Raw genomic sequence first — 24,790 nt, 5'->3', positions numbered from 1 at the left:
TATAAAACTCACCATCTTAGCCATTTTTAAATGTACAGTTCAGTGGCATTAAGTACATTCACATTGTTGTGCAACCATCATCACCACCATCCATCTCTGGAACGTTTTTTATTTTCCCAAACTGAAACTGTGTTAAAGGATAACTCCCCATCCTCCCTCCGCCAAGCCCCTGGAAACCACCATTCTACTTTCTGTCTCTATGGTTTCGACTACTCTAGGTAGCTCATGTAAATGGAATCATGCAGTATTTGTACTTTTTGTAACTGGCTTAATTCACTTAGCATGATGTCTTTAAGGTTCATCCATCTTACAGCATGTGTTCAGATTTTCTTCCTTTTTAAGGCCTAAATAATACTTCATTGTATGAAGAATATACCACATTTTGTTGATCCAAAGTGTCCATTGATGGACACTGAGTAGCTTCTACCTTTTGGCTATTGTGAATAGTGCTTCTAGGAACATGGGTGTACACATTTTTTTTTCATATCTGTGCTTTCAGTTTTTGTTTTTTTTTAAGACGGAGTCTCACTCTGTCGCCCAGTCTGGAGTGCAGCAGCATGATCTCGGCTCACTGCAACCTCTGCCTCCTGGGTTCAAGCAATTATCCTGCCCCCAAGCAATTCTCCTGCCCCCAGGCATGCAGCACGCACCACCATGCCTAGCTAATTTTTGTGTTTTTGGTAGAGACAGGGTTTTACCATTTTGGCCAGGCTGATCTCAAACTCCTGACCTCAGGTGATCTGCCCACCTCAGCTCCCAAAGTGCTGGGATTACAGACATGAGCCACTGCGCCTGGCCTGTGCTTTCAACTTTGATGGGTACATATCTAGAATCCATTGTTGGATCATATGGCGATTCTGTCTTTAGCTTTTGGAAGAACTGCCTTACTGTTTTCCAGAGGGGCTGCATCATTTGACCCTCCTCCCAGCAGTGCACAAGGGCTCAAATTCCCCCACATCCTTGCCTGGGATTGGATCCTGACAAAAGACCTCAGTTTACCTTAAGTGCAAAATGGGGATGGGTGGGGACTGGAGCCAGCAGCCAGCAAGGACTTATTATTTTAGCTCTCTGGACTCAAAATGAGGGGCCCTGTGGGAGATAAGACGGGAGAGAAGACAGAGCAAAGAGGCGCTGACCAGTTGAATTTGTCTGGCTATGTCTTTGAAACAGCTAGAATCAGCTGTGATTTATGATTACGATTCTAATAAAAATTTAGACACAAGAAGCATTATTCTGGGCTGGGGTAAGTCAGGGAAGACATCTTGAAGGTGGAAGGGTTAGAATCAGGCCCTAAAAGAAGAATGTGATTTGTTTTTTACCTTTCAAAAAATAAACACTTTTATTTTTTGTTTTACTTTTTTTTGAGACAGAGTCTCACTCTGTCACCCAGGCTGGAGTGCAGTGGTGTGATCAGGGCTCACTGCAGCCTAGACCTCCTGAGCTCATACAGCTCTCCTACCTCAGCCCCTTGGTAGCTGGAACTCTACGCACCGGCCACCATACCTGTCTGATATTTTAAACTTTTTTGCAGAGACAGGGTCTCACTATGTTACCTAGATTGAACTCTGACTCCTGGCCTCAAGTGTTCCTCCCGCCTTGACCTCCCAAAGTGGAATTACAGGCATGAGTTCAGCGTGCCTGTCAAAAAATAAACATTTTTATTATTGAAGAATATATGTACTTTTAGAAAAATTGGAAAATAAGAGCAGTATGAAGAAGAAAATCAAAGCACTCATACACTCACCACCCCAGGTCACTCACTATTGCTAGATGTTGGTGCAGTTTCTTCCTCCTTTTGTGCGTGTTTCCTTCAGGAAGCATTTCCCTAGATCTTTCCAGACTTTCTGAATGGAATGTCTTAGGTGCTGTGGGATGTTCCATCATATGTACAGTAGGGGTAGGGTTTGGGTAGGCAGAAGCAAAAGAGGGGTTTGGGTGGGAGGGAGGGGGTCTGCAGGAGGCCCTTGTTGATCCCAGGACGTCCTCTACCTAGGACCCCCTGGACCCAGTTCTGATGATCAAGCCAGTCACTTGTCAAGCCCCTTGTCTTGGTTTCCACTTGCTGAAGGAAGGTGTCCTATTGTCCCTGTGAGAGTGGAGAGAGTGCGGTTGTCCCAGGGCAGACTCTCCCTGTTGGTGGAATTTGTGCAGATACTCAGTGTTCAGCAGGCTCTCATAAGCCTTTCCCCCTTTCTTTCCCAGCCGATGCCCTGGGTGACCTTGTGGCTGCTGCCAGTTCACATGCCCCTCTATCATCTTTTTTGTTCCACTCCTTGGAAAATAGTCCTCTGGTGCCTGATCTCAGCCCAGTGTTAATAAGACCACACCTGATCATGCTAACTCCCCTAAAGAACACGAGTGACTCCTTGCTCCTCCTGTACCTTACTAGGGACATGAGCCCAAAGGATTCTCCAGGTTGGATAATAAGGGGGCAAATGGAGGGGGCAAGCTGCAGGGGATGGCACTTTTGATCAAAAAGAGACCACTGGCCCATCCAGAGGTGTGGGCACTTTAACCTCCCCAGCCCACACTGGGGCCTTCCGGGCACCTTCCCAGCACCTGCTATTCCCAGCTTCCTGGGAGTTGGGCTGAGACCTTGCCATACTCCCTTCCTTTGCCCCACCGCCCATCATGGTTTTCAGTGTGGTCCTGGAGCTCTAGTGATGCCAGGGGCTGCAGGAGATCAGAGGAGCTGGTGAGCAGCACCACAGGCTCCCTTAGACTGCTAGGAGAACTCGGCACCTGGGTGTCCAGAGGTGCTGCAGGATGTGCACAGGAGCAGGGCCAGGCTCTGACAGCTTCATAACGTCATGGGCCTGTCTGCAGCAAGAGCAAACAACCACAAGGAAATGCGCTTCACCAAAAGTGCACGTGGGGAAAGCTGAGCCGAAGCTGCTCTGGAGGGCTGAAGGGCCTGTTGTGGTAATTGGGACCCTGCCTCCCGCTCTTGTCCCTGGAATAGAATGCCGGCAACTGTGAGGCAATTAGGAAGGCGTGCACAGCCAGGGTGGCCCTACCCCAGTTCTTGTGCCCACCATGAGGACCTGATCCTGTTGCCATGAGAAGCTCTCAGATAGGAGCTAATCAGTGAATTAGCACCTTCCTGCAGGTCTGGGCCAATGCTGAGTTGAGAAATGGCCTTCGAGTTATCCTGGGGCAGATCAGGAAATCTTGGCCAGCAGAACAGACAGTCTGCTGTAGGGTAAACCTTGTAAAACCGAGGAGTCTGCAGAAGTAACAGTCACAAAGCAGAATCCTCCCCCAAAGCTGCAGAGAAATGTGACTTTGCCTCTGACAGGAGGTGGGGGAATGTGGGGGTCGCAGGGTTTATATAAATGTGTGGGCAGGCTTTGGGGGCTTCAGAGTCGGGGGCTCAGCAGCAACCTTGCATGGGCTTCTGCCCAGCTGGCATTGAAGCCTTACTCTGAATGACTTGTCCCTAGAGGGCAGTGACCTGCCCCTCCCTGGTTCCTCAGCAGCTGGCCAGGAAGAGTGATTGCCAGGAGGCTGCAGGGAGGTACAGGCTTTCAAAGCCACCTGGGGCTCCTCACACACCAATGTTGTTTCTCATGTCTCCTGGCACACAACCAGAGGCCACCCATGTCCCCATGTCCCTGGTACCCATTCAGTCACTGGATCCATGTATATTACTGGAGCATCTGCTGGGGGCCAGGCCCTGGACTTCATGGGCCCCTGTCTCAGGTGACGTGCTTGAGACTCCAAGAGGCTTTGTGGGGCAGAAGGAAGAGCTCACAATTTGGAGTTACTAGTTCTGCCTCTTACTTGCTTTGGAATCAAGAAAGTGTACCCCCTTTCACCACATAAGTATTAGGCACTGTTGTGGGTTGAATTTTTTCACCCTAAAAGATACGTGTTCCCTGGTACCTGTGAATGTGACTTTATTTGGAAGCAGGATCTTTGAGATGAAATCAAGTAAAGATGAGGCCACCCTGGAGTGGGATGGGCCCTAATCAATAGGAATGGCAAACTTGTGAGAAAAGGAGACTGCCTTGTGAAATTACAGACAAACAGGGAGAAGTCCTGGCAAAGACCGAGGCAGAGACTGAAGCGATGGGGCTGCCGGCCCAGGAATGCCAAGGAGTGACTGCCGCCTCCAGAAGCTAGGAAGACGCAAGGAGAGATTCTGCTGAGTTTCAGCAGGAGCAGGGCCCTACCGACACCTTGATCTCAGACCTCCAGCTTCCAAAACCATAGGACACTAAAAATCTGTTGTTTTCAGCCACCTGGTTGGAGGTGCTTGGTTACAGCAGCCCTAGGAGACGAATAGGGGCACCTTTTATGTCTGGGCGTTGTGTCAGGTATTGGGCAGGGCGCAGAGCGAGGCCAAGGTAGGCATCGCTGGCCGCATCCAGGCAGTCATTCAGCTGCGTGTTTCCTAGGGGCTGGGATGTAGCTGTGAATCAAGGAGATAAAAATCTCTCTGTCAAAGAGTTTATATTCTATTGAGGGGAGGCTGGAGCATAAGAATAACAACAGTACTACACAGCATAGTCAGTGGAGAAAAATATGGTAGAGAAGGGAGATAGGCAGATGGAAGGGGTTGTAAATTTAAATGGGGTGGCGGAAGCCTTCTCAAGGCCACGTTTAAACTGGCCTGGTGGTTCTCAACCCTGGCTGCATACAGTTACCAGGGAAGCTGAAAATAAAACAGAACAAAGACAATCAACAGCAGATCCCACCCAGACTGATTAAGTCAGAATATCTGGGGCTGGGAGTAGGGAGTCTCTCCATGTAAAAGCTCCCCAGGTGATTCTACAGGACGCCCAGTCCCAAGACCATGGTCTAGTGTGACAAGAGCTGCTCTGGAGGAAAGCACTTGCCAAGGTCTGGTGGGGTCATCAGTGAAGGAGTTGACCACAGGCCTGGCCATCCCAGTACACGGTTGGGCAGAGGCCTGGCCCAACTGAGTGGCTGGGTCAGCCAGGCAGGCACAGGAGGCCCAAGTGCAGAGGAGCCCACTTCTGCTCTGCCTGGTGCTGCGGGTTACCCTGCTTGGTGGCAGTCCTGCCTCTGCCGGATTAGAGGACTTTTTCCTTCTTACCTTGGAGGCGTCTCCAAAGCCAGGCCTTTGCTGCATAGCCTCAGGCCTGGGGTGGACCAGCCACTGGTCATGCTGCCTACCGGCTTTGTGTTGGAAGTACTGGTGTTAGCCAAGGGGACACTCACTGAACATGTGCCTTGCCTCATGTACAGCTGATCTGGACCCCAGCTTTCCTTGGTTTTAATTTCCTGAGAGATAAAGAAGAATTTCCAGGACAACTATGTGATGGGTGCTTTCACAAACTGTGGGAAAGACCTCCTTCTCCCTGGGTGGAGGGGGCAGCCGCCTGGGAGGCAGGAAGGCAGAGAGTGGGCCAGGATGGAGGTATGTAGGTGCCCTACCTCCAGCATGCACATGCCTGTATAGCCTCCCTCTGGGCAGGGTGGTGGGCCCACCAGCCACCCCAGACACCAACATCAGAGCTTATGGAGAATCCAAACTCCCTTTCATTTTCTGAGCCCATCCACGGCTGTGCATGCTGGAGCAGCTCTCTGCTGTTCTGAGTCCCGTGGCCTAGCAGGACGGGGCCTGTCGTCTCTGCTCTGCCTCCTCACCTTTTCTTCTCTTCCATTCATTTGTTCCATCTCTTGTCCCTGTTCCCATTTCTCCCACTCTTTCTGACCTCCCTCTTACAGTTGCCTTGGCTGATCCAGGCTAGGACTGAAGTGGCCAGAGGAGCCAGGTTTGGGGAAGTAGCAGTGGCTGGGGGGTACCCTCCTGTGCTTCTCCTGGGAAGATGGAACAGCCTGGCTGAAGCCTCAAGATACATTCTCTGGTGGCCCAGCCTGTTTCCACAGGCCATCTGATTGTCTTCATGTGAGCTGGCAGGCACCTGCTGAGAGTGACCCCTCTCAGGGGGGGTCCTGTACCTGCTGGGGACCACAGCAGCCGCTCCCACGGGTCCTCTCACCTCCCTCTGTTCCATCTACAGTGCCAGGGCGTTGGACTGTGCCTTTACCCATTTAAGATGTCTGTGGGGCCCACAGCATCATCTCTATTGGTTCATCTCCTAAAGTGTAGAGCCAGGTTGCCTGTGTGACCTTGGGCAGGTGGCTTTTCTGTGTCCTCATTTCCTGACGGGATAGTTGTAAGGTGTGAATGAGGTAATACTTCTGTGAGCTTAAAATAGTGTCTGTTTTAAAATGTAGATGTTATGATGCTGAGGCCAACAGATCAGGAGAGGACTGTCATTAAAATTGTCACTCACACGTCCCACGAGGAGGAGACACACCACGCAGGGGCCACAGGGGGGAGGCCCAGGGCAGTCAGGAGGCGGAGGGAGCAGGGGCCTTTATTGTGGTTTGTGTGGGAAGGAGGGGCGGGGCAAGGTAGTGAGGCAGCTGCTTGGCTGGTTTGAATAATGTCATTGCGTTGGCTCGGTGTGTAGGGGCTGTCCCAAGTTGCCTGCACCTATCCCTGGGGCGGTGAGGGCAGGGGATCGTTGTCAGCAGTGGGCTCTGGGTTGGTTGGTTTGTGTGTGAAAGACACACCCTAAGGCAAGTGGTTTACTGTCTCTAGGAACTGGCTTGTCCTAGGAGGCACAAACTCTCCAGAACCTTGGATGTCAAAGCGTGGGAGTAGAAAGACAGGCTTAGCAAAGGGTACCATGCTCCAGTTAGACAAGAGGGATAAACGAGCAGTATGTGAGGCGATAGATTTGCTGATTAGTCTCATCAGTCATTCCACACTGTGGATATGTGACATCATATCACTTTTCACCCATCCCATAAATATATGCAATTATCATTTGTCAATATTTGATTTATGTATTTTATTATTATTATTTTGAGATAGTCTCGCTCTGTCACCCAGTCTGGAGTGCAGTGGCACTATCTCAGTTCATTGAAACCTCCGTCTCCGAGTTTAAGTGATTCTCCTGCCTCATCCTCTCGAGTAGCTGGGATTACAGGTGCACACCACCATGCCCAGCTAATTTTTGTATTTTTAGTAGAGATGGGGTTTTGCCATGTTGACCAGGCTGATCTCAAACTCCTGACCTCAAGTGATCCACCCACTTCAGCCTCCCAAAGTGCTGGGATTACAGGTGTGAGTCCAATATTTGATTTTAAAAGGCATGCTTACGGTACACATTTTTGGAATAAAAGGACAAAATATGTTTAGTTCAACATCATTAATTTTAAAACTGAGACTGTGGGTTCTGGAGCCTCAGGAGTCCCGAGGTGCCTCGGGAGGAGCACAGGCCTTGGAGGTAGAATCCTGCCACTCCGCTGTCTCTAGCTGCTCCGAGACTTGGCCCCCATCTGTGAAATGGGGACACTGACCCCTTGCTTGCAGGGCTGTTGCGCAGACTCAGTGAGATGACATGTCGGAAGCCTCCGCTTAGTGCCTATCAGGAGCACCTCAGTACACGGCAGTTTTTAGAGTTTTGTGTCCCTTTTAAGAAAAATAACTTTAGGAGCCCTTATAGATTCTGGTCCTAGGGTTCTTCCCTCCCATTTCAAAGGAAAAGGAAAATTTTTCAATTTAGGGGACACAAGCCACAGGGACGGGCGGAAGACCTGTCACCAGCTGGTGCACTGAGGAAGTGGGAGGGAGGAGTTGGGGCTTCCAGGGATACTGACTGGCTATGTCTTCCTTTCTCCTCCTTGGGCGTCTTTTACTCTGTTCCTTGTAGAGGTTAGAGGACTCCCTCAGGATGGAGGGCTTGGGGTTGGATTCCCTTCTGTGTGGGACTGGGAAGTGAGAGTTTGCAGGGCCACCATTCTGGCATGAGACGCCTTCCGGAACAGAGGCATAAAAAGCTTCTCCTCCCAGGAGCAGGCCCAGTGCCCTCAGAGGCCACACAGCGGCAGGCCTGAGAGATGGCTGGGAGTTGGGGCCTGGCCCCCTGTTGGCACCCTTCCAAGGCACATACCCAGGCCTTACGCCCCTCCCCTGCCTTCCTCCTGGGCCAGGGGAGGGTGCAGTTAGAGTACAGAAGGAGGGTAGCAGCAGGGAGAGGCAGTGTCCTCGGCCCTCCATGCCAGAGCCTCCTTGTCCTCTGCCCAGCAGCCATGTGGAGCCCCCAGGACTCTTGCTGGCCTGCAGCTCTCTTAGACACGAGGAGCCCCAGGCTGGGCCCTGGCTGCAAGTCCTGCCTCTCCTTCCTCATGGAGGTCTGACTTGGCCTGTTCAGGCTGCTCTAAGAGAATACCAAAGACCAGGGACTTACAGACCACAGCAATGTATTTCTCATGATTCTGGAGGCTGGAAGTCCGAGATCAGGGAACCAGCATGATTGGTGTATGGCAAGGGCCCTCTTTCAGGTCGCAGATGGCCACATTCTCATATTGTCATGCGGTGGTGAGCAGAAATCCAGGAAGCAAGGCACTAATCCCATTTGTGAGGGCTCCACCCTTGTGACCTCATTATCTTTCAAAGGCCCCACCTAATACTGTCACATTGGGCATTAGGATTTAATGCGGGTGGCTCATGGCTGTATTCCCAGCATTTTGGGAGGCTAAGGTGGGTGGATTGCATGAGCCCAGGAGTTTGAGATCTGCTTGGGCAACACAGTGAGACCCTGTCTCCACCAAAACAAACAAACAAATTAGCCAGGTGGGGTGGCACACACTTGTAGTCCCAACTGTTTGGGAGGCTGAGGTGAAAGGACCCCTTGAGCCTAGGAAGTCGAGGCTGCAGTGAGCCATGATCACACCTCTACACTCCAGCCTGGGCAACAGAGCAAGACCACCTCCTCTTAGAAAAAAAAAAGATGTCAGGTATGAATTTGGGAGAGACAAAGATTCAGTCTATAGCAGGGTCTTCCTCCTCCGCCTGTCTCCCCAGCATCCTGTTTGCGGACATCGAGGGTTTCACCAGCCTGGCATCCCAGTGCACTGCACAGGAACTGGTCATGACCCTTAACGAGCTCTTTGCCCGCTTCGACAAGCTGGCCGCAGTGAGTTGCCCTGAGCTGGGGCTGGGGGTGGCTTCATGTGGGCTGTTGAGGGTGGCTGCTGTGGTCAAGGACCTGCTAAACCCCAGGGATGGGCTTGTGCCTGGTTCTACCCTGCTGGGCAGAGCCTGCTGATGATGGGCAGAGGGCCCCCCTCAGGCTGTGGCTGTGTCCTCACGCCCCACGTGGGTCCTGGAGACACTCAGCTGGAGCTGCTTTCAGCACTGTCGCTGACCACAAGGCTGAGCGCAGGGAGCCCTCCACGCCCCTGTCTGTAGAAGTGAGTGGTGAGGCCTGCTGGCCACACTGCCCAAACCCCCAGGGGAATTGCTGTTTGTCTGGGGCACATTAGGTGCCATCAAGCCACATTCCTGATGAGATTGTCCAGACTGATAAGAGAATGAGTGTGAATCCCCAGCTGGTCTGAAGGCAGCTGTGTACCTTTCCCTAGAGGCATTCAATGTTTGGATAAATTGGAAGTAACACTCCATGGCAGAGAGTGGTGAACGACATGTTCATTCTTTAGGCCCCTGTTCACCCCTCCCTTATCCTTTCCCAGCTCTAGGCCTTTGAAGACTGATTAAATGTCAACGGGCACTGGCAGGTGGACACATTCCCCTTTGCCCACAAAGGATGATGCCAGGCCAGGTTATTGATGAGAGGCTGGTGCCATCGGGGCCAGTGCCAGGGCCTCTGGGGGCTTCGATGGTGGGTTGGATACTCACCTGTGGGTTTATCACCGAACTGAATAAGGTGAATGAGTACCTGGCTGGCACTTGGGTCTCAAATGAGTCCAGGCCGCACGAGCACTTGAATCCCTGTGTCCCAACTTACCTTTGGGAGCCAGAGTTGGACTGCTCATAATTGATGATTAGTGATACTCCATCACAATGTGACATGGAGTGAGGGTGGCCCTCAGGTGGCCCCGTGGCACCTGTCACTCAGCAGCAGCTCTGTTGAGTTCTTGACACTCATGTGCTTGCTAGTGTAGCAAAACTCTTGATAAAAATCTCAGGTTGAGAATGAGCTTTTGGTTAAAGCCCATTTCTGCCTGCTTCAGTCTTTTTGTAAAAGGAGGACAATCACACAACTTTTCATAGAATCTCAGGCCATGAATCAGAGAGACTCCTGTGGCATGGAGGGGACCAGAGACCCTCGTACTGGGGTTTGGGGCCTTCCTTAAGCTGACAAGGCCATCCTGCTGGCTGAGCCGCAGTTCCACCAGCCAAATTCCTTTTGGGGCTCTGGATTGGATCTTTAAAAGTGAGCTCCTGAGCCTGGGAGGCTGGAATGCCTCTCAGGGCATCCCAACCCATCCCTCCATCCCCACCGTCCCTCCCTCCCCACGGCTCCTGATAAGCCTGTCCGGGCACCATGCTGAGTTCCGGTGTGGGCCTGTGCTCACTGCCCTAAAAGGCAAGTTATTCCAGGCATGGGGTGAATCTGTTTGCCTCTCATTTCTTTCCCTCCCACTTCTCTTTCCTACTATTTTTAATTTGTAAAATTAATTTGCTTTCCAGGAGAATCACTGTTTACGTATTAAGATCCTCGGGGATTGTTATTACTGTGTCTCGGGGCTGCCTGAAGCGAGGGCTGACCACGCCCACTGCTGTGTGGAGATGGGCATGGACATGATCGAGGCCATCTCGTAAGTGCCCGCCCCCGGGTGCCATCTACCTCCCTGGGACTGTCCACAGCCCGAGCAGCTGACTGACCTGCCAGCTGCCTGAATGGAGCCAGGGAAACAGCGGGGCAAAACCATCTCCCAAAGGTGCCCAGCTAAGCTGACGGTTGGCGTGTGCCAGCAGGCTTTCTGCCTTCTCCAGGGTTCCCTTTCGCTACAGCAGTCCAGGCAGCTTTTCCCAGAGGAAGTGCATGGAAAGGGAGGGCTCTGCAGACTCCAGGGGTGGAGGAGAGGCTGGTGGCCGTGCGAGGACCCTGTGCCGTGTGAGGGCCTTGCGCTTCGGGGTCTCCTGTTTCCTACAAACACCCAGCCAGGTGTTGAACTGCTGGTTCCACTTCTTTCCAGATGGGAAAGGTTGGGCTCGCAGGGGCCAGACAACTCCCCAGGGTGCTACTGCTAGGCAGGCGGATTCAAATGCAGGTGTTCTGCTTAGACAGCATCACCCTTCCTGTGAGCTATAGAAAAAAGACACTTTGGCCAGTTCATGGCTGTCACTGGTCACAGCAGGAGACCTGGTCACTGAAAAACATGGGTGGTCCAATCTTATGTGACAGCCAAGGCAGCAAGTCAGAGACTTTGGGCTTTAGAAATCACCTGGGCAGGGGCAGAGAACGAGGCATAGAGGGCAAGGTTATGGGTGGGAGTGGCTGTCCAGGAAGGCGGCCAGGTCCATGGGTTTGGCCCAGTTCTACTCGCAGCACTTGCCCAGTGTCCCTGGCATGCCTGAGCTAGATAGTCCATCTCCCCAGAAGCACAGAGCCTTCAGGGAGAGACCAGGACTCCCAGTGCTCAGATACGAGGCACGTCATGTGGACACTAGGTAAGGGGGGCAGACTATCATAGGAGGGACGAGGAGAGGACAGTTGATTCCACTGAGGGGATCGACAGAGTCTGCATGAAGGAGGTGGCTGTGGAGTTAAGCCAGAGAGACAGAATGAGCTATTGTCAAGCTAAGCAAGTATCCAAAGGCATTGTGGATGAAAAGTATTTCTGTAAAGGTATTCTGCCACAGTGGAGGTATTTACCAGGTTGACTCAGGACAAGAGAAATGATGGATGACCTAAGTCTCCCCTGCACTGGGTGTCAGCCTCTTGCTGATGGCATGGGGTGGGGGCAGGGAGTCTCAGTGGTGGTCTCACCCACTGGGCCAAATCAGACTGCTGGTCCCATGGCTGGCTGAGTGTGCCCATGCCCCAGGTGTCAGGGAGGGTCTAGGGCCCTAGGAAGTACAATCTCTGTTCATCCATTACCCCACTTCCTGGCACCTGCACCCTCTTCTGCAGACACTGGGTAGGTTCCCATGGGCCCCAGACATGCACCTGGAGATGTATGGCTTCCTTTCCACTTTGCCTCCACTGCTCACCCAGCATGAGGAGTTATAAGTGCGCACAGGGCCTGCCCTATCTACTGGGGGCTCCCAGATATGGATACATAGTGCATGGGGCTGGGACCAAGCTTTCCTCTAGGGCATGGAGCACCTAAACCCCTGCGCCTACCTAGGCTTCCCTCCTCTCCTGAGCAGGGCACACCCTTGAAACCGGGGTAACCACCTTTTGCCATCATCCTGCCAACATCTTGGAAGCAGCAGTGTGGATAAATCCAATAAACAGATAATCAAAAAGCCATTTCTGCCTTACCCACAAGAGCATTATACAAATAGCGTTTGGAGTGGTGGGAACTTCCCTGTTTAATTCAAGTCGGCCTAACATGCATTTGCACTTTTCCAATCACAATTTAATTGACAGGGCAGTGCTGGCCAGAGGTGCCCTCCTGGAGGGGAAGCAGCAGGGCTCTGGTTTTAGTGTGGCACTGTACCACCTTGTGGCCAAGCCTGGAAAAGCCCCTCTGACAGCCACTGCACCTGCCGCCCACCCCAGTCCCCTTCAGGCTGAACATTCTTGGACCCTAGGGCTGAATGGGAGAGAGAAAGCTCTTTGACTCTTGCACCTTCACCTTCCCTTCACCTGCAGCCTCACCCCCACCCTGTGTGCCTGGCCTCCAACCTTCTCCCAGCCTTACCCCTGCTCCATCCCCAGGTTGGTCCGGGAGGTGACGGGGGTGAACGTGAACATGCGTGTGGGAATTCACAGCGGGCGAGTACACTGCGGTGTCCTTGGTCTCAGGAAGTGGCAGTTCGACGTCTGGTCTAACGACGTCACGCTAGCCAACCACATGGAGGCTGGCGGCAAGGCAGGGTGAGTGAAGGCTGTGGGTGGCTTGGGGCACTCAAGCCCACTCAAGGTGACCATCCTGCAGAGGAGAGGTGGGGTGGGCAGGAATGGTAGCAAGCCCCTGGAGGGGGTGGTGCCTGGGGTGGGCACAGTGAAAGTAGAAATTTGTCTAATTTGCCAAATCACCTGTGCTACCATGGGCTCGTTGTGGGAGCATCACGTCAACCTTCCCTAAGCCTTGACCCTAACGATGGTGGCTGGTGAGGTGTGATAGGCAGAGTTCCAGAGGAGGGAGGAAGCACGGATAGTTTGTGGGATGGCCAGACCATAAAGGAGGCAGGACTGGGAGGGTTGAGGAAGGTGGGGTGAGGAGAGCCTGCTGCTAGGCAGGAGGAACACAGCGAGGCAAGGCACAGGTGTGGGAAACACAGCATTTCCAAGGAATGGGAGAAGAGCAGATGGCCTTTTAGGGATGGCTAGGAGAAACAGCGCCTGTGTTCAGAAGGCAGGAGTGCCAGGCTCAGGAATTTGGATTCCGTTTTGTCTCGAGCAGGAGCCATTGCTGGCTTCTGAGCAGAAGTGAGAGGTTTGTAAAGTTTGTAAGACAGGAGGCCATATTATCCCAGGCAGGCTAATGTAACGGTCTGTGCCAGGATGTTCAGTGTGAGATGATGTGGTTGCAGTGGGCACGAGGGCTGTCTTGATGGTAAATCTGGGTACCATGCCAGATTGGGGTTAGGACTTGAGCAGAGCGTGGGGCCCTAGGGTTTGAGTCATGGTGAATCCACAAATTGCAGTTTTTTGGTTTTTTGTGGGAGCAGACATTCTTACTTTGCATTTTCTGCCCTCTTCACCCTGATCCCTGCCCCCCGTAGACGCATCCACATCACCAAGGCTACACTCAACTACCTGAACGGGGACTACGAGGTGGAGCCGGGCTGTGGGGGCGAGCGCAACGCCTACCTCAAGGAGCACAGTATTGAGACCTTCCTCATCCTGCGCTGCACCCAGAAGCGGGTTCGTGGGCTGTGGGGCGGGGGGCTGAAGGGCTCCCTTCTTCCAGGGAGGAACATTTTGATGGCCTGCTGCTTCCTTCTCTTTCCTTGAGTAAAGTCATCAATTTCTTAGGCAATTGTGGTTCCTGCATAATAAAAAGGACCCTAACAGTTAGGCCTTGCAAAAAAAGGATGGTAAAGAGGGAATCTTTTCATATTGCTTCTGTTGCAAAAATGCAACAAGCCTCAAATCAGGAACAAGACATCAGAAGTCCACAAGCTGGAAATCAGCATCAAGGGAGTCTGTGGATACCATATGTTTTATCTCCATCTCTCTCCTTTTGATTTGCTTTTCCTTGGATGGACACTTGTCCTTGTCTCTCCCTTGCTGATCCATGTATCAGGTCCATCTCCGCATGTGCCTGTGTGTCTTTGTTCCTTGAACCTGTTTTCCCCTTTCCCTTTCTAGTCTCTTTCTTCTTCCCCCTTTGTCTCAGCCCACACTTGCTGAAATATAATGCTAAATTATTAGCAGACTTCAGTGTTCTATTTTTAGTAGTGTCATGTTCCATTGTTAATTTTTAAAGCGAACATTTTATATTTAAAGAGAACATTTTATATTTCTGCCTAAACTAAAATGCCTTTTACTTATGAGTATTTCTGTTGAATTTATCTGTCAGTCAGTGCCCTTTGATAGAGAAAAGCTTCGCATTTCTCTTCCTAAGAAGCGAAACAAAAGACAAAATTAAGCTGTGTGAAGAGTTCAGAGAAAGTCTTGGACAACAGCAAAGGCGATTTTTAAAGGGAGGCTGTTGAGGACAGGCGCCCGTGCTGAGAGGGGTATCAGAGGGACACCTTATCCTACTGTGCAGCACCCCAGGGGACAGATCCTGGCTGCAGGGCCCTTCACAGGAGCTGTGTCAGGCCCTCCACAGATGCCAGGAAGAGGGACAGGGGATTCGAGGCACTGTGGGGACAGCTCCTCATGGCTTCCTTGACCCATTGGTAAGGGTTGGCCAGTTGCTTGGCCACAGTTACCAATGAACTGGGTGTTCCGGGCCCTTGTCCCACTCTCCCCTCTCGGTGCCCGGGTCACAGGGCCTCCTGCAGCTTCCTGCCCTAGACGCTGAGTTCTCTGGCTCTTGGTTATTCTCGCTGGACAAGCAGTCTGAAAAAGATGAGATGGAGACAGAGACAGTGACAGGCACCCCCACCTGCAGTGTCAGCTGAAGCAGGCTGTGTCCCCCCGCCCCACACCTTATCTGACAAGGGAGGGAGTTGAGGGGAGGGTTGCCTCAGGTCTCCGGCTCTCTTGCCCCCATTTGGATGGATAGACAGACAGACGAGATCCTGGGACTATTTTGGCCTGTAGACAGCTGACTGAGACTCTGTGTATTTATACAGTGCCTGTCAGCTCTTGAATCTCATAACTTCACTGACCCAAACCTCTTTAGAAGCGGCCTCCTGGGCACCGGGGCGTGTCCCAGTGTCCTCTCTGCTAGAGCATATTTTGGAGAAGTTGAGCAGAGGTTGTGATCCCAGGTCTCCTCTCCCTGTGGCACCCACTTCAGATCAGGCCCTACCCATCCTCAAGGCTGTAGCTAGAAGCCCTGCCCTGCCCTGAGCCCTGGCTTGCCCATGAGCAAAGCCCAGTGTGACGCCACAGCCTGCCAGGGACCAAGTTGGGAGGCTCAAGCATGAGCTGGCCTGGCTGCCTAGGAGACCTAAGCTCAGCCTTCAGTGATTGCCCTGCCCCGCAGAGTAGGGGGAGGAAGCACAGTGCAGGCAGCCGGGTGCGTCAGCTCAGGCCTTTGAGAGCCTAGGCCAGTGAGAGGAGAGAAGGGCACCCGGGTTAGAATCTTACTGTCAAACTTACAGGGAGAACTCCTTGCAAATGGCAGATGTTCCCAAGCCCTTTGCTTTCTCACAAGACAAACTCTCGTCATCTTTTGCAACTCCCACCTGGGCCAGCCAGGGCTGGTGTTAGGGAGTTTGGAGGGATCCAGGATGCCTGCCTGGGGAGTTCCAGGATCTAGGCAGAGCTCTGGGCTCCAGGGCTATGCAGAGAGGAGAGGGTGGCTGCCTTAGCCCCTTACCTGGCCAGGTACCACGTTCTGGGGAGGATGAGGAACTCCCCACTTGGACTTGTTTGGTGACCCTGCCCACAGGCTGACATGTCTGTGTTGGTCTCCCAGAAAGAAGAGAAGGCCATGATCGCCAAGATGAACCGCCAGAGAACCAACTCCATCGGGCACAACCCACCGCACTGGGGGGCTGAGCGCCCCTTCTACAACCACCTGGGTGGTAACCAGGTGTCCAAGGAGATGAAGCGGATGGTGAGTGGCTGGTGGGGCAGTCTGTAGTCAACACTCTCCAAGGCTAGGGCCTTCTGTGGGTGCGAGGCCTGCACCAGATGCCTCACATTGCCCAGGGGAATCTGGGGAGCCAGAGAAGGAATTGGAAGTGAGGTTTGCCCCAACTTTGGACTAGGAGTCAGGGAACCTGCTTCTGGCCTCAAGCTCTCCCCACCACCCCGAGGCATGCCTTGTTAGGCTTTGGAACAGAGCGGCAGCACCCCGTCCTCCCTCCCTCTTGGCAGAGCGTGAGGCACAGCCTGGAAGTAGGCATGTCTGGCTGGACTCAGCCAGCCATAGCTTCCAGCTGTCTCTTGGCACTGTCTGGTGAGGCCCCAGGGAGTTGGGTGGGCACCACATACCCTCTTCCAGCACTTCCTGCATTTCCCAGGCAAGTGAAATCACATCTTCTGGTTCAGTTGCTCAGAAGCTATCCTAGTGCTTTCTGGGAAGTGCCAGGGGGTGGTCCCCTTTGCTGTCTGTGCTGAGAAACACCCCCCACGAATGCCAGCCTTCCAATGGGGACATGAGGGCTGAGCAAGTCAGGGAGGCCATGGTCGGGTGTCAGCTCTACCCCCTGCACACACTGGGACAGGTTAATCAGGATGCACTGCCTGGGCTCTGGCAGCAATGACAGGAAGATGATTCCTGGTGGGAAGAGGAAGAACGAGGACAAGAAGCCATGTTACCGCAGTGGTGTTTTCTCTCCTTCTGTCTGTGAGCTTGGCTTCTGCGCCTCGTGTGTGCTGCTCAGCTCAGGGACACCAGGTTCCCAAGTGGGAGTCACCCACACTGAGGAAAGGCCGAATGATGGTGCAGGGCCTGTGTGTGTGTCTGTGTGTGGTGTGTGTGTGTGGTGTGTGTGTCTGTGTGTGTGTGTGTCTGTGTGGCCACTTAGTGAAGAAGGAGGGGCATGTTGCACAAGGAGCTCCAAGTCTGGGCTCTGTGGAGCAGACTGGGCTGAGGTTGCAGCAGAAGGAATCAGAGATGAACTCCACAGAAATCCAGCCGAGTCAGCAGACAAGAACCAGGAGAGCCTGGAGGAGGGGACAGGCTGGGGACCCAGCTGCTCTGCTCCTTGTTAGCCAATGAGTAGCAGATGATACAAGTTTAAGGGAAATGTACAGGAGGAAAAGTGATTTAAGCCAAGACCCCCATTTGACATTTGGACAGTAGAGACACCACTGGGGGGCCTGGGTTACCAGAGAGCAGATTGGAGCTACCTGGCCTTCCCCAGGGCTCCCAACTTGACTGTCCACAGACCTGGTCAGCACCACCGAGGGCTCCAGCCACCACCCTCCCTCCCCCAAGCAAAGAGCAGTTGGTGACCCTCCCCATCGTCACCCCGGCCCTTTGATAGTCTCCTACAGGCTCTGTACCCACATGGTCAGGGCAGTCAAGAGTTCGAGACCAGCCTGGGCAGCACAACGAGACCCTGTCTCCACAAACAATAAAAAGGAGAAGGGAAAACTAACTAGGCATAGTGGCATGCTGCTCCTGTCCTAGCTGCTTGAGAGGCTGAGGCAGGAGGATCGCTTGAGCCCAGGAGGTTGAGGCTGCAGTGAGCCATGATCACGCCACTGCCCTCCAGCCTGGGGGACAGAGCAAGACCCTGTCTCACAAATAAAAATAAGGGAGAAGGGGGGAAAGGGGGAAGGATGGAAAGCAGGGACAGCAAAGAGGGGCAGGAGAGCTGAGAGAGAGGAGGCGTTGAGGAGGAGGCAGAGGGGAAGCTGAGGAGTAGGGGAGGTAGATGAGGAGGAGGGGAAGGCAGAGCTGGCGGGCAGAACAGGAAAGAGCCAGCAGGGAGATTCTCTTTGTTTAGAGTCCTTGAAAGTTATTTTTTGGTGATATTTGATATAAGCTGTATCTTTAGTTATCTTGGAGTCTTAAAGGAGATCGTTTGGACTATAAACTCTGGGTTGGCAGATGTATTACTCATCATTAGGACAGGAACTTTGGAAGAATTCGCAATCAGGGCTCTCATGCGGAAGGGACAGTCTTTGGAGAAAGAGGCTGCCAGGAAGTCTCCTCCAAGGCGTTCATTGCTTTGCCCAGCAGGGAGAAGGAGTGCGGAAGAACAGGGCTGTTGGAACAGAGGCTCCTGTCCTGGCTGGGCCACGTATCCCCTGAGGGGACTGCCATCAACGAACAGCTTCTGGGCCCCACTCCAGTGTGGCCAGTGGGAATCTCTAGGCTGGGGATGGAGACAGATTCTATAGCTGCTGCGAGGGCTGCTGGGCTTTTGGTGCTATGCGTGCCTGGAATCTCGGAGAGAGATCCACAGAAGGCGAGCTTTCACCCCCGTCTGCCCACGCTGGGATGAGTTTTATGAGAAGCCACTGAAGGTGGGATAGGGGCGGGGAGCGTGCAGCAGTGACTGAGAGCAGTCAGGTTTGAACTTGGAGTCATCAGTACCTTTTACATCTTTTTCCAGCTTTTACTGAGCTTTTAAAACAGTGACAAGCCGTGCTGGTGGATGCTTAGGCACTAGTGTCGTAAGTCTTTAAAATTATTTATTAATAAAAAGGTTGCCAGTGGGAAGACATGTGGGCTTGAGCTCCTCTCAGCAAACCCAGGAATGGACAGCACGGGGGGCCCAGGTGTTGGAGAAAGGGGTGCAGGAGGACTGGGAGAGGCCAGGTAGCTGCTGTCCTGGAACTTACAGAGTAAGCAGGTGATGGGATCTGAGCCCAGTCTGCTCCGTTGTTCTTAATGGCCCCCCCACCATGTGACCCAGTGTGTTTTCTGTACTGTTACCAATTCACCATGCCCACCTGGCTCTGAGCTGTCCACACCAACCAGGTAAGCAGTGTGGTTAGGATGGTCCTGGCCCCTCACTGAGCTCAGGAAGAAAAAAATGGGTCCCCAGCACCAGCCTCCACAGAAGACTAAGCGGAGCATCAGGAAAGGTCAGAACAGGCTTATTCACATTTCAGTCTATTTTTGAATTATAGAGACCACCATACTTGTAATATAGCTCTGTTGTTCTCGGTTCCGTAGTAAAAGTTTTGCTGGCTCCTGGGATGGAACTGAGAGGTCCAGTCCCACGCAGGGGGTCTTCCACAGAGAGGTTGCTTGTCCATCTCTCTGCTGCCCAGCCATGCCTGTGCTCTAAGGGATCCTGGGAGCATCAGGCACAGGCCTGCCCTATCCCTGCCCCAAAGGAGCACTCACTTGAGTGACATCCACTCTTTCAGCCCAAGGCTGGGATGGTGATGTGAGACCACTTTGCAGCCTGGAGGGCCTGGCCATTCTCAGAGGACAAGAAGGGTGCAGCTTGCCTGGGCAGACAACTGCCAGGCCATCCAGGGCTGTGCTGGCAGTCCAGTAGGAGCTCAGAGCCCATAGTCACTTGGAGGTAACCCCAGAGCCTCTGAGGCTCCCAGGACCCCTCAGCTAGGGGTACAGCCTCTGTGCTGTGAGGGCCCCACATCTGTTTCAGTGCCTGGTGGCCCTGGCTCATGGAGAGAAATGTAAATCCCTCTTTTTGAATTTTCATAACATGTTTTTAGGGGAATGAAGAGCGGTGTGTTCATTTGGATTTCGGGCTCACCCAGTGTTTGCCAAACTCTGTTTGCCCAGCAGAGTGCTCCACGCTGCCAGGGAAGGGGCATCCTCTGTCCTTGTCCTGGCATCCCAAGGCTGATCTAAACAGCACGTCCTGAGGCTGCTTGTCACCTCCCGCACCACCTCTGAGATTCCACCCCTCCCTACGGTGGGGAAGCCTCCATTCTGCCACCACTGGTGTGACCTCAACACTCATCTCCCTTTGCAGAATTCATAAAGAGCGCTTTGAGTTTGATAGCCGGCAAGGGCCCTTCCCACTCTCACCTCTGATAGAACAGTAGTCAAATCTGTGGCAGGTGGGGTCCTTACCCTCTGAGTCTGCAACCAACCCTGGCCTTATAAGAATGGAGTGATTCTCAGATACCAAACAGCTATTGCAGGTAACTAGAGTGCAGTTTTTCTAAGTGCAAAATGTGCAAACTCCTGGAGACTTTGTGTGTGCTTAGTGTGATGTACGTGAGGAGGTGGGTGTGCATGAATGTGTACATGTGACAGAGATTGCACATCCCAGCAATTCCTGATTTCCATCTGAGTAAGAGGCAGGACTGAGAGGGGACCGTCTGAGCCCAGGGTGCCCAAGGATGGCAAGGAGAGCTTTGGGAAAGGAGTCCAGCGTGGGGGCAGGGAGAGCTTAGACACATGGATTTTGTCTGTGGATGAAGTGAAATATCAGCGCATTCCCAGTGTCTAGCACAGCACCTGTCTCTTAGGGAGAACCCAGCTGTATTCTCCAAGTTAAGGAAGGAAGGAAGGAGCTGCTGAGTGTCAGTGCTCTCTATGTCCACGGCCTTTGAGAGACTGTAAAGAGGAGATGAGCTGCAGCCTTGTAGAAGCCCTTAAGATTTCAGTTCTCTCCGTTCTCATTCTCTTCTCTTTCTCTCTCTATCCTTCTCTTAGGGCTTTGAAGACCCCAAGGACAAGTGAGTAGTAATATGCCCTTCCTTATTCCTGCTCCCTGGGTCTGGGGGATAGCTCCCAATCCACCTTATCACTTGGTTTCCCCAGTCCCCATGGAAAATGACCCCTCTTGCAGTCTTAGCTGAGAGTGAATGGAGCCTACCCTAGCTGCCAGGTGGTCAGCAGCAGTCCCAAACAGGCCAGGACAGCCCAGGAGCCCAGGCCACCCAACATGAGGACTGGGCCTCAGCATTGCCCATTTTATCTCTGTGACACGTACTTGCATGTGTGCACACACACAGCTCCTTCAGGAAAGTACAGACCTTACCCACTGGTCAGCAGCGCCTGGCATTCAGTGCCCCGAGGAAATGCCCTCTTCTCCCTCCTTCACTTCCGGCTCTCAGGACTGTCAGAAATTCCACTCCAGGACTGGGTTCCACCCTGAGAAATAGGGTGTTGAAGGTCAGCACTCAAGTCTATGAATCCTGCTTCTCAAGCATGCCCTGAGCCAGGTGAAAGAAAGCAGGTGGGCCACAGTCACCGTGGCAGAAAATGGCAGAAACTCTCACTGCCAATCTCGGCCTCCTTTTCAGGAAGATAGCACAGCTAGAGGGTAAAGAGCAGAACCCCTTAGCTGTTAAGTCCAATTAAACCATCAATGGTAGCTCACATTGTTATGCTAACATAGTATGTTACCAGAGTCAGAAAAACCTATTGCCAACAAGGCCCTTCAGCCTGAAGGTCCAGGTCCCAGACTTGGGCAATTTTCTGTTCATCTGTGCAGTTGTTAAGAGCATGGCTTAGGCTTCAGCTCCCGCTGCCCTGATTGAGCTGATGGTGGATGGCTGCTGGGCCTCTCTGAGAATCTGGGTGGACAGAAGAGCCAGCCTCTGCCGGTGCCCCTGTGGTCAGCCTGTCTCATGCCTGTGCCTTCTGCTTCCCAGGAATGCCCAGGAGAGTACAAACCCTGAGGATGAAGTGGATGAGTTTCTGGGCCGCGCCATTGATGCCAGGAGCATCGATAGGCTGCGGTCTGAGCATGTCCGCAAGTTCCTCTTGACCTTCAGGGAGCCTGACTTAGAGAAGAAGGTATGGCACCTGGGTGGGAAGGAGACCCCTACGCCAAACCAGGATGAGAAGGAAGAGGGCAAGGAAACAGGACAGCTCCCTCCTGCCCCCAGCACTGCCTGCGGAAGGGGTGGCCTCACTTTCCCCAGCTCTAATGCATTGCTACCTAGGGAGATGAGGATGCTAGGGAGACTTCCGTGGCTGGAAGGGATAAATCTTAACTTCTCCATGCCTTAATTTCCTTATCTGGAAAATGGGGACAGTTAACATTCCCACTTCATAGGGTCATAGTGAGGATGAAATGAGTTTTTGTTTTTTTTTTTTCCTGTTTTGCTTTGCTTTTTTCTTTTGAGATGGAGTTCGCTCTGTTGGCCTGGCTGGAGTGCAGTGTACAGTGGCTTTATCTCTGCTCACTGCAATCTCCTCCTACCGGGTTCAGTGATTCTCCTGCCTTGGCTTCTCGTGTAGCTAGGATTATAGTCACCTGCCACCACTCCCGGCTAATTTTTGTATTTTTAGTAGAGACAAGGTTTCACCATGTTGGCCAGGCTGGTCTTGAACTCCTGACCTCAGGTGATCCACATGAGCCACTGCACCCGGCCAAGTTTGTATGTATAAAACAGTATCTGCCGCACAGTAGGTGTTCAGTGCACATTAGTTGCTATTTGCATTAATGCTGTTATCATTGTCAATGGACAGCCCACCTGCTTTGTCACACTGGGACCTCAAAGTGTTACAGCTGGCAGGGGTAGTCAGGATCTCTCTGTTGCGTCTTATTGTGAATGAGAAAGCTAAAGCCCAGAGTAGTGGGGGGGATCTGCTTTTGGCCACCCAGTGAAGTGGTGGCAGAGCTGGAGCCAGACCCTGGTCCATTCAGTTCTCTTTTCACTGTGTGGCAGTGTCTCCCCAGAGTTCAGTTAAAATGGACTTGTGGTACGCTTGTTAGCATTAAGCCAGGCAAACAAACTGAATTAGCAGGGTGAAGCTGTGGAAAGGGACCAGCAGCATATGGACCTCACTTGGGTGTTACTCAGGGTGAATGTGCCAGCCCAACCTCCATCAGTGTGGCTGGTTGGTATCATGGGAGGAGCTGAGGCTGGGAGCCTTAGATGTGACGGGACAAGTCTTGCGATCTCTCTGGGGCCCAGCTTGCTCATCTCTGAAGGAGAAATGACAACAGTTCTATGCCAGCTTCCCAGGCTGTTGTGGGGATGCCGGATGATGCCCGTAGACACTTGGCATGTTTCCTAGCATATAGAAGGCATGCAGTCATGTACAGCCATGATCATTATGGATTACTCTGAAGATGACCCGCCTGCAAAAGGTTTCAGTTCCCTCTCAACTGCCCTCCCCACAGGCACTACCTTCTGGTGATCTGGACTGGTTTCCCAGGGTCTAAGTCTGGCTCTGGTTCTCAGGTCTTTCCTATTGTGGGAGTGGGCTGCACAGGTGACCAGCCCTGAGCGGCTGCCCTGAGCGTGTGGGATTGACAGGGTTGCAGTGGACTGGGCCAGGTGCCTTGGCCCCTCTCACCCTGCCTGTCTCCTCTCAGTACTCCAAGCAGGTGGATGACCGATTTGGTGCCTATGTGGCATGTGCCTCGCTCGTCTTCCTCTTCATCTGCTTTGTCCAGATCACCATCGTGCCCCAGTGAGTATCCCCATCCTTCTTGGGCTCCTTCCTCTGGCCACAGGGGATTCCAGGGGTGGGAGGGGGGTGGTCATTTAGGAGAACAGAGCAGGGAGTCTGGCCTGCTCTTGCTCAGGCAGGGACAGAAGTGTGCCTTCAGTGGGATACGAAGCCAGGGGTCTGACCTCTCTGGATGGGAAGGTGATGTGCTCATTCCAGGGTGGGTGACTTTTCACCAGGTGCTGCTCAGCTGCATGAGAGATGCCTCTTTTTTATTTTTTTGGAGACAGAGTCTCACTCTGTCACCCAGGCTGGAGTGCAGTGGCACGATCTTGGTCACTGCAACTTCTGCCTCCTGAGTTCAAGAAATTCTCCTGCCTCAGCCTCCTGAGTAGCTGGGACCACAGGCACCCACTGCCATGCCCAGCTAATTTTTTATATTTTAGTAGAGATGGAGTTTCACCATGTTGCCCAGGCTGGTCTGAAACTCCTGAGCTCAGGGAATTTGCCCACATCCGCCTCCCAAAGTGCTAGGATTACAGGCATGAGCCACCGAGGCTGGTCAAGAAATGCCTTTTTATCACTTAATTGTCTTGTCCCATTAGCCCACCCTACCACTAACAATTGAGTCACCCCAAGTATTCCCTGGGATGCTTTCTGTGTGACCTTTGGTTCTTGAAAAAGAAAAATCTTCAAAAGATGTAGGTTTTCTACTACTTGGATATTTCTGAGAATGGATTCCAGGTTCTGAAAGTATTTCACAAAGAGGTGTTTCTGAACTCTTCTGATGACTGGCTGTGTTGCCGAGAAGGCTGTGGCTTCTGTGGGGAGTATTTTGAAGTACGCAGTGGGCTTTTGGAAATGAGGTGTTTGTAAAATTGTCATTCGCATTAGAGTCTCGCCTGGAAGAGAAACATCATTGCCTTATGTATGTACACCCATGCACACACAACTATACACACAGACACACACACACACGTCTATGTAGAAATACATATTTTTACTTTTTACTATGTAATTCCTCAAGTGCACAGAAAAGTAAAGTATTAATCTAATCAGTACCCATCCCCTAGATAGAACAACTGTTAATATTTTGCATTGTTTCATCTGTTTTTATTCTGATTTTTAAAAGTAAATTCAGACACAGACATTTGACTCCTAAAAACCTCAATATATGCCTATTTTAAGGACTTTTTTCTCCTTAATCACAATACTTCATACCAAAAAAATTAACAGCAATTCCCTGTATCTATATTCAAATTTCCCAAACTGTCCCCAAAAATGTCTTCTGCTTCTAGTTTATTTGTAGCCAGGATCTACTCGAAATCCACTGCTTGCATTTGGTTGTATCTTCTAAGCCTTGCTTAATCTAAAGAGTCCCTGAAGCCAGTACCTTCTGTTTTTCATGTTGAAATCATTGGTTTGAGAAGTTACAAAAGGAGTGAGGGATTCTGTGCAGCCT

The 24,790-nt window shown here is 52.2% G+C and overlaps 1 protein-coding gene across 3 annotated transcripts in view; it reads left to right on the top strand.

The window, feature by feature from the left end:
• ADCY5 (adenylate cyclase 5) overlaps positions 1 to 24,790 on the top strand; it is a 161,532-nt gene that overhangs the window by 105,049 nt on the left and 31,693 nt on the right. Inside the window, exons 4-11 of one of the 3 annotated variants that reach the window (XM_017508210.2) lie at positions 8,852 to 8,963; positions 10,481 to 10,608; positions 12,681 to 12,839; positions 13,691 to 13,832; positions 16,006 to 16,146; positions 20,632 to 20,654; positions 21,576 to 21,720; positions 23,252 to 23,349. In XM_017508210.2, coding sequence (XP_017363699.1) covers positions 8,852 to 8,963; positions 10,481 to 10,608; positions 12,681 to 12,839; positions 13,691 to 13,832; positions 16,006 to 16,146; positions 20,632 to 20,654; positions 21,576 to 21,720; positions 23,252 to 23,349 — 948 coding nt within the window. The remainder of the gene's footprint in view (positions 1 to 8,851; positions 8,964 to 10,480; positions 10,609 to 12,680; positions 12,840 to 13,690; positions 13,833 to 16,005; positions 16,147 to 20,631; positions 20,655 to 21,575; positions 21,721 to 23,251; positions 23,350 to 24,790) is intronic. The other 2 variants (XM_017508211.2, XM_037731217.1) reach the window with 2 other exon arrangements.

The sequence above is a fragment of the Cebus imitator genome, unplaced genomic scaffold (genome assembly GCF_001604975.1).
Source record: "Cebus imitator isolate Cc_AM_T3 unplaced genomic scaffold, Cebus_imitator-1.0 Scaffold387, whole genome shotgun sequence".
Classification (NCBI taxonomy): Eukaryota; Metazoa; Chordata; class Mammalia; order Primates; family Cebidae; genus Cebus; species Cebus imitator.
The sequence above is the reverse complement of the archived record's forward strand: the minus strand, read 5'-3'. Positions and strand labels throughout refer to the sequence as shown.